General features: G+C 41.2%; 1 protein-coding gene across 1 annotated transcript in view; it reads right to left on the reverse strand.

The window, feature by feature from the left end:
- The window catches only part of LOC109709081, a 4,398-nt gene continuing 4,149 nt past the window's right edge, over window positions 9,825-10,073 (reverse strand). The window contains exon 6 of the mRNA XM_020231152.1: window positions 9,825-9,877. Coding sequence (XP_020086741.1) covers window positions 9,825-9,877 — 53 coding nt within the window. The remainder of the gene's footprint in view (window positions 9,878-10,073) is intronic.

Raw genomic sequence — 10,073 nt, forward strand, 5'->3', positions numbered from 1 at the left:
TGCATTTATCATGAGTAATTCATTTGAGCATAATCATTAATTATTTTGTTCAGGCATATTAGCTGCATTTGTATAGCTTGGTTACTATCTATGTCACGCCCCGGGACACAGCGGAAGCCCGCCCGGCACGTGCATAGACCCGCCATACGTCTAAAACATATAAGGCGTCTAAAACAAAACGATAAAAGAGACAATAGAAGAAATCATCTAGAAGTATCAGAGCAATATACATTATCTAGAGACTAAAGCAATGCGAAGAGTAGAGAGTTAAAATCACTAATAAACCATAAAGTAATACAACCGAAGATCCAAAAATAAGTGCTAAAAGAGTACATAGGTGGTCCCTCACTCTCCCAAAACATAAAAAGAGGAAAAACCACCTAAGAGTAAAGGTGAATCCTCGCTATCTAGCTAGCGATCCCCTTGCCGCGGTCCCGTACCTCCGCCGGTGCAGAGAGCTCTGAAAGGAAAATATAAAACAGAGGGCGTGAGAACTATTAAATAATAGTTCCCAGTGGGCAATTACTGACTTCAGTGAAATGCACCACTAGGCCCAAAACTAAGAAAGTAAGGTAAATAAGGCATGTAAGAATAATATGAACAATTAACTTGTTGAAATGGAAGCTCAATATAGCATGAAGTCACTACTTTCATCAGTAATAATCTACCACAAGATCTCTACTTAGCATGGATTTGCATAAGTAATAACTATCACATGATCTCTACATAGCAGGAATTTGCATTAGTAATAAAAGTAACTACTACAAGCATGTGCACAAGAGTATCCAACATGTAAATGCATAAATATGCAACTAGCCCAATGTCCACAATGTAAATAGTAAAGATGTCATTCTCTACTATTCTAGTCAATGTCCAAAAGGTACAATATGTCACCAGTAACCCAATCCTGTGGAAGCTACCCGTAGGTAGTCCGGCCTGCGCCGTGCCAACAATGGCCCCGTGGTAGTCAACATCCCCACTCTAGGAATGAGCCTCCCCCACGGCATCCCATTTTGGCGCCCAATCCCGCACGGGCAAGCAAATGTCGCGATGGCTATCTCCAGAGTGCCGACTTGTAGGGAGCGACCCTCACAAGTATGTGCGAATGAGCACAATGGCATGCAAGCGAATAAGTCCGTCTCAGGTCCCAGTGGTTCATCACTGTTTCATCGAATCTAAAATTCGGAATACAGCACATGTCCCAAAGGCCGGCCTCTATGTCATCGTGTCTAAAACACGGATATGGTAACTGTCTCAATGGCCTATCTCTATGTCATCATGTCTAAAACATGAAATATAGCAGATTTCCAGTAGCCTAATATCATGTCCCTAAGTTGTAGTTCAACGATTTTCTAGATCAAGTGCCTCTTTATGACACTTTTACTTACAATGTCCCAATATGAATAATAAGTCTAAAAACTTGTCATTCTAATCATTTTCCACACAAGAAATATGATCTTACATCATTCATTAGAACATTAAACTCATGCATACCAACAATGCATATGCTTCTCTCTACAACATAGAGTCAATCTTTTTCATGATGCATAATATAGAAATTTTAAGCATTCTAAAATTCTTATAAATTCAATTCAACATGGATATGCATGCATTTATAGTGTACGAAAACATTTAACCGCGTAGGAGGCATTTCCCCCTATTTCAATGAAGCCAAACCCACCAAAGTCTTCGTGCGGGCGTCCGAAAAGCTAACGAAGCTTCGGTAATCACTCCTAGCACCCTAAGAGATAGGCTAGGGGAGTTACAATATCGAAACGACAATTCAAGAGTTCAAACATTAAGCTATCCAAGCTAAGGTGGAGAAAACTCATTGTACGCGAAGGAATCTCTCTCGATCTTCAAAAGGAAGCTAGAGTCCTTCAAATTCAACCTAAATCAAAGTTCTAAACCAATCAATTTGGTTCTAGAAGCTACAAATTCAAAATCCCCATTTCTAATCCTAAAATCTAAAATCTAGGGTTTCATCTCATGAAACCTCTCAAAACAAAGATCAAAGAGTAGGAAAGTGCTACTCACCTCTCAAATAGCTCCAAACTAGGCTCCAATCCAAATGGGGTTGAAGATCTCCTCTCAAACAAGCTCCTCTCCAAGCTCCAAGTCTTCAACCGTGGAGAAACCCACAAAGAGCAAAGAAACACAAAGGAGAGGAGATCAAACAAGCTAAAATCCACCAAAAATGGAAAGGTACCAAAGGGGGAGAGGTCTCACCTTGATCTCCACTGAACTAGGGCTCAAAACCCTGTCTAAGGGGGCTGGAGTCACTTATATAGGTGTTGCAACAATTGCAAAAACACCCCTCCACGAAGCAGCCCAAACTGCATTGTGTACCGGTACAGAGGTTTGTGTACTGGTACACAACCTGCGAACCAGCCCAACCCGAGCCTCGGGTTGGCGCACTGGCGGCCAGAGCCGATGGCTGTACCGGTACAGCCATCACCGCGTACCGGTACGCCACCCTGCAAACAGCCACCCGAGAGCACACCAATAATCCAAATTTTTGGTTTTGGTGCCAAGTTTTAAACCTCAATTTTCGGGATTCGAACCATAGGTCGGAACACTATCCACGACCCTCCACGAAGTGTGGAAAAGTTCGAAACACAAATCAAACACTCGAACCTCACTATTTGCGACGGTTCGGTGTGTTACAATTTATCTGTTTATTTCTGCTATTATGCCTGAGTTAAACTTAGTGGAAAAGTCGGTGAGATTGGGGCCGAACCCACTGAGAACTTCGTTGTAGTTCTCACCCCACTATTTCCACAGAGTCGGGACGAAGCGAGCCGGCGAGCGACCGCGGTAAAGGTATCGCGCCGTAGACGGTGACCACCCGAGTCGGGTTTCATATTTTGCTAGTAGCATACCCTTGTAGCATCTTTTGTATTCGATGATCATAGATGTTAAATGTAAAAGCCCATTTTGATGAAATTGTGATGTAAAGAAAGAAATGATGAAAAGCATGTATATGGTAAAAGAATTGTGAATGTAAAGTTTGAATGCTTGTAAAGGGTTTAAAGTTAACCTTTATACTTGTATAGTTTAGTATTCTTTCACTTCGGCTATTGCTTACCCTCGTGTAAGCCATTATGTATGTTTCCGCTTGTGCATTTCTCTTTACTTAAATTGTACTTGTGTTGAGCCTTGGGCGGACAGGGGAGGCTCTGTCCATTCGGCGTCTGTTCGACGTGCCCGGACCAGCCAAATTGGATCGGGCTCGGGGCATGACAGTTTTGCACCTTAGAAATGGTTAGATTTCATCAACTCTATTTCCTCTATCATTGCATCCAACCACCTTGTTTCTCGATAGCATAGTTAGTAGTGGCCACTCAACCGACTATAATGAACGAAGTGAGGGAAGAAGTTCAAACTAGATCCCTTAGGAGAGAGGCGGAGTACAAGCAGGCGATGAGAGAGCTTCTTGGAAAGATTTAGGCTCACCATCATCGTGCACAACAAACATGACAACTTTCTCTTCGATCTCAAAACAACAATTGGAAAATACTTCAGATTGTAGAGTCATTTAGGTCGGTAGTTGCTGCAAATCAGCAAACTAATTACTACGTCTATGCTTACGTGTTTCAATTGAAAATATTCATTGTAATGATATGTTCATGGATCAATTGGTCGTATGCTGTTGTCCACTTTACCTAATTATGAAGTGTTAGGATTTTGTTAGATTTGTAATTAAATCCTATTTATATAAGAATTAATATTTAAATCTGTTTGAGATAAATTAAGATTTAAATATTAATTAGAGGATAAACCTAACTAGATTAGGATTAATATTTAAATCTATTAGAGATTGATTAAGATAAATTTAGATATTAATTGGAGTAGAAATCCTAAATATATTAGGATTGGGGTACGTTTTAGTGGAGCCTTATAAATAGATCTTTGTGGGTTTGCTTTTGTGGTGGAGTACGGGAGAGAGAGAGAGAGAGTCTCTTGGGTGCCGTACCAGAGAGAGAAAAAGAGAGAGAGAGTTATTTAATTATGCTTTGAGTGCACCTAGTGCACGGGTGCATGTGAAGGATTGTCTTCTTTATGGGTTTATAGAAGACGAGAGAAGGGTAGAAGAGATTCAGAAAGAGGGCTCGGATTGTAGCTACTCAGTGCAGAAGAGGAGTCAGGTGTAATCTTCTCTTATTTAATGAATCTTATTTTACCTGCATATTTTTCTCTTTTATGATTGTATCAGCTTTTGCTGAGGAGACGGGTTTATGGTAAAAACCCGATTTAACGTTTCCGTTGCGGAATCCCAACAATCGATACCGGATCCACAGCAGTCGGTATCGGAGCGGGTTGCGGATTCATGAGATCCGGTACCGGGGCAAGTACCGGATTCCCAACAAGTGGTATCAGAGCCGAAGGTTACCGATCTGCGGGAGAGATCGACGGAGATGGCCACGAAATTCGAAATCGAGAAGTTCGACGGCAAGAACAATTTCGGATTATGGCAAATTAAAGTACGAGCAATCCTCGTACAGCAAGAGTTAGACGAGACGTTGAACGAGAATGAGGCGAAGCCGGCGGAGGTCACGGATGCGGCATGGACGAAGATGGAGCGGAAGGCATTGAGTACGCTTCATCTATCATTAGCAGATGAGATTCTTTACAATGTAGCTGGCGAGACGACACCGGCGAAATTGTGGAAGAAATTGGAAGATCTGTACATGACCAAATCCCTGACGAACAGATTGTATCTGAAGCAGCGACTGTTTACGTTGCGGATGCAAGAAGCGGCAAGCCTACATGAGCATCTGAACGAGTTCAACAAGGTGGTGGCCCAGTTGACTAGCATCGGAGTCAATCTGGATGACGATGATAAGGCGCTGATTTTACTATCTTCGCTACCGGCGACATATGAGCATCTGGTGACCACGATACTTTATGGCAAGGAGACCATAAGCGTGGAGACGGTCACGGCGGCGCTTCTCTCGAACGAGATGCGGAAGATGACTCGGGAGGCCGGCACGCAAAGTCAGGATGTAGGATTGGTGGTGACTGCGAAGAAGGAGGCGAGAATATCGGCGATCGGAGATCGACAGAAGAAGCCGCTATCTGAGGTGGAGTGCTTTTACTGTCACAGGAAGGGGCATATCAAGCGCAATTGTCGAAAACTTCAGGATGATCTGAAGGAGTTAAAGCGACAGAAGGAGCAAACTGTCGTGAACCAGGATGAGACGGTATCAGCGACGGCGCAGACAGCAGAGTCAGAGATGATCGATTCTGATGTACTGTATGCGGCGACCGGAGGTGCGAAAATTTCGGACGATGCGTGGGTGCTCGATTCGGCGTGTTCTTTTCACGTATGCCCGAAGAAGGAGTCTTTTGCCACCTATAAGGCGATCAAAGGTGGAAAGGCGCTGATGGGGAACGGGACAGCGTGCAAAGTTTTGGGAGTCGGCACGGTGAAAATCCGAATGCACGATGGGGTCGTGAGGACGCTGACAGGTGTTCGACATGTTCCTGGATTGAAGCGGAATTTGATCTCGTTAGGCGCATTGGACTCGAAGGGTTGCGATATTGCAGCTTCAGGTGGAGCTATGAGGGTCCGAAAATGAGATCGGGTCGTGTGCGAAGCGAACAAGCGTGGGAACTTATACGTTCTGAACGGGAGCACAATCAGAACGGGAGCGAAGACGGTTTGGGTTCCAAAAGTTCGCGGAGGTGTAGTCGCTCGAGGCGGAGCGACGGATGCGGCGACATCGAGCGGAGGAGACAAGCTCAAGGTGGAGCTTGCATGGTGAGCTCGACGTAGCGGTTGAAAATTACAAATCAAACCAAGGTGGAGAATGTTAGGATTTTGTTAGATTTGTAATTAAATCCTATTTAGATAAGAATTAATATTTAAATCTGTTTGAGATAAATTAAGATTTAAATATTAATTAGAGGATAAACCTAACTAGATTAGGATTAATATTTAAATCTATTAGAGATTGATTAAGATAAATTTAGATATTAATTGGAGTAGAAATCCTAAATATATTAGGATTGGGGTACGTTTTAGTGGAGCTTTATAAATAGATCTTTGTGGGTTTGCTTTTGTGGTGGAGTACGGGAGAGAGAGAGAGAGAGTCTCTTGGGTGCCGTACCAGAGAGAGAAAAAGAGAGAGAGAGTTATTTAATTATGCTTTGAGTGCACCTAGTGCACGGGTGCATGTGAAGGATTGTCTTCTTTATGGGTTTATAGAAGACGAGAGAAGGGTAGAAGAGATTCAGAAAGAGGGCTCGGATTGTAGCTACTCAGTGCAGAAGAGGAGTCAGGTGTAATCTTCTCTTATTTAATGAATCTTATTTTACCTGCATATTTTTCTCTTTTATGATTGTATCAGCTTTTGCTGAGGAGACGGGTTTATGGTAAAAGCCCGATTTAACGTTTCCGTTGCGAAATCCCAACAATCGATACCGGATCCACAGCAGTCGGTATTGGAGCGGGTTGCGGATTCACGAGATCCGGTACCGGGGCGAGTACCGGATTCCCAACATGAAGAGCATGCTAAAAGAGTTGATACTGGAGTTAAGATTACATTGATATAGTTATCACTATAATGCTACCATTTGGAACTATACTGCCGATATTATATTACGCATGTTCTATTTCTTTATGATCTATATATACTATTACAAGATATATAGGAAAGTAACATGAAATTCGTAGGCATGGGCTTATATAAATTAAAAGTGGCAAGGGGCAAGTGAAGTGTAACTAAATGTGAAAGTGCCGAGAGGCAAGTGAAAAGTGTAAAATATGAAAGTAGAAAGTGGAATATGCGATAGTAGCATGTAAAAAGGAAAGCTATGGTAATTTTGTTGATCATTGCATGTGATTATAGCCTACAACAGCCAAATTAAGCTCAATGACATATGTGTGTATTTATACTCGTGTGGGGTAGTGGCCCAACAAGTTGGCTCTCGGAAGGTGGTATCCTCTTGAGATTGTTTGTAGTTCCTACTCAGTATCAAAATAGGACATCCGCGACCTTGGGGTGCTGAATAACACCAATGAGGTGAGGGGCAGACATGACCAGACTTATGAGTGGGTCGGTGTGATTGAATGATATAGCATTTCTTATTAGTACAATATTTATGATGAGATATGATTTACAGTTCTCAGCAATTCTTTATAGAGACGTGATAGTAGATACCTGTTACAACTCAATATATCCTATTATTATTTATTCAATTCCAACTTACTTTTACTATTGTTGTCTCAAATAGACCTAGTGGTTTAGGTCGCCGTATCATTGACTATACATATTGTGAACTATTTTTTAGTAGTTCTCATATTTTATTATTATTGATTTTATTTCAGAATTTTCAGTATCAGTGAGTGAATAAGGTAAGTGTATCGCAAGCTGCATAGCATCTCCTACCATGAACGAATGCTTGTGGAGGACCACACTCTGATATTATAGCTAGATGTACATGCTGGACCTAGAGTGACAAAATGGTATTTATATTATACTTATTATTTGGGAACCCATACAAGGCCTCCCCGGGTTTGGGGGGCTTTGTGGGAACTACTTTTTTTTTTATTTTCTCACTCTCTCTCTCTCTCTCTCTCATACACTAATTTATTCAGTGAGGTCCACATCAATTTTCACAATAATTATGTCCTGATCTTTTCACTCTTTTTTATTTTGGTCCCTAATTTATCAACTTTGCAAACTCTTCGAGCATAACTGTCGGCATCTTCGTGTCTCTCATCAACCAGCTACTCATTGAGAAAACTATAGAGATTTTTGGCACCAAAAAGAGCCCTAAAGAAGATCGCAACGAGCTTTCTAAATTTAGTACACTGCCCAACTGAGAAGACAGTTGGACGAATTATTAGAGAATTGGAACTCATTGTCAGACCACTTAGACAAGAGAGAAGCACTTCGAGCTGATAATTGGGAGATAATGGTGAATCTAAGTTGAGAATAGGTTAAAGAAACGAAAGGGATTACTTAATATGTTTACAAGACCGAAATAAAGGTATGCGTTCAATATTTGGTTGAAAAGAAATCTACATGAGTTTATGTCACCGGAGTTGTCCAGTTAGATGAGGTCCTCTCTATTGCAGTAATTGTACATAAGAATAACATCTTAGCCAAAGATTTTCATGTTGCCACAAGAGTAAGTTTCTTTAAAACATCATTTCAATATGAAATTATCATGTTATCCATGATTTATGCGCTTTACTATCTCACATGGCACAACATGAATAATTTGAAATACAGCTTATGTCACGCCCCGAGACCACCCGCCTCTTTGGCCGGGTCGCGGCGCGCCGACAGATCGCCGAACGGACAGGGTTTCCCCTGTACTGCGGATAGAGTCTCCCCTGTACATTCAAGACATAGCAATCAATACAAGTACAATGAGTTCCAACCAGGAACAGTATTCAAGCAAGATTGCAGAAGAAAGATATCAACAACATAACACATTCTATGTTACTACAAGCATTCACATTAGATTCATTTTACATAACAATTACATAATACATTCTTTTTAGCTTCCAAATACAATCTATCTTTAACAATATTATTACAACTTGATCCTTTTCATTTTCTTACATCCCTAAGTAAGGCCGACTCAGGGTACCGCTATCTCTGGTCTCGGTGGTAGGGCGCTAACTATGGAACTACGCCCTCACCTCGCGCCGCCGCGCCGCTCACGTGCGAACCTGTAACACCCCAAAACTACGTGAGGTGAGAACTAACTCCATAGTTCCCAGTGGGTACGGCCATCCAAGGGAAAAGCTTGACCAATAGGTCCAAGGGAGGCAACTGCAAGTTAGTTCAATAAACACATAAATTTATATCTTTATTATGCAACTAATAAAACCATGCTTTGCCTCACGAATGCAATAATGCCATGCTATATGCGAATCATGCAACTATACAAGTAGAATAAATGATTTTACTTTGTATCATACTATCCATAGCTTTTTCATAATTTATACATCTTATCACTTTACATCATTGGTTATTTGCTCCTAAGGTTTTCCTCTACCCTAGCCAAGCTAACCACCGGACTCGGTCTCGAGTCAATCAACTGCTGAATACCGCACCAAAACTAGGCTCGAGATGATGGACGTCTCACATACACCTCAGCCCTAAATCCTCTCAACTGGGATACCAAACCCGTAACAGATAATGAAGAGAGATGAAGCTAATGTAAGCCGGTCATTGAGCTTCTGGATATGTGAGAACCTAGTGATAGGCCTTTGAGGGATTGAAATACATGCCTGAACATCAATTGCTAATGTCATCAAAGGGGCACTAGCGAGCAAATGTTAAAACTTCACATTTTGACTTAAACTAGATCTTCGTGATGCTAGTGACCGCATACCATGTTAGAGACATGAGATATGGACAACTTTGAGATTTGGGACTATGCTTGGTTTGCCATTTTGTGCTCATATCGCACATTGCTTTGAGGGTCGCTCCTACAAGCGGCACTCGAGTTAGCTACGACGACTTTATGTTGTCGTTAGCGTTTAAAAAAAAAAAAAAAAAAAAAAAAAAATTAAAAAAAAAAAAAAAAATAAAAAAATAAAAGAAAATATGTATAAAAAATAAAAGAAATAAAAACAATAAAAAAGAAAAAAAAAATAATCGAAAGCTACGGGTCGAGTGGGACAGACACATTCCATGAGTAGGAATCGGGCTAAGCCACAGGCACTTAGGCGGCACAATGCTGGACTAACTCTTGGGTCAGGGGGTCGCTAATTGATATTGGACAATCGACACGGGGTTGCGAGGATGTAATGATCACTACTAGATAAGACTTAGTAAGTTGGGTTACATTTACATGCTTTAGGGCAGTATGTGATGAGACTGTAAGTATACTTGGTGGCCATGATAAACATCTACATCATGTATCACAAAGGTAACAGCATAATACTAGTGTGATTGGGGGACTCTTAATTGTAATGTAGATAGATTAATTTTGGTTACTGCATGCTTATTTGGAGACAGCAGTAACTAGCATTTTCATGTTATACTTTTCTTTTCAGCAGTTTAGATATGCTTATTGATTTTATTATTATCGTTACTATACCCTTG

Source organism: Ananas comosus, linkage group 4 (genome assembly GCF_001540865.1).
Source record: "Ananas comosus cultivar F153 linkage group 4, ASM154086v1, whole genome shotgun sequence".
NCBI classification, from domain to species: Eukaryota; Viridiplantae; Streptophyta; class Magnoliopsida; order Poales; family Bromeliaceae; genus Ananas; species Ananas comosus.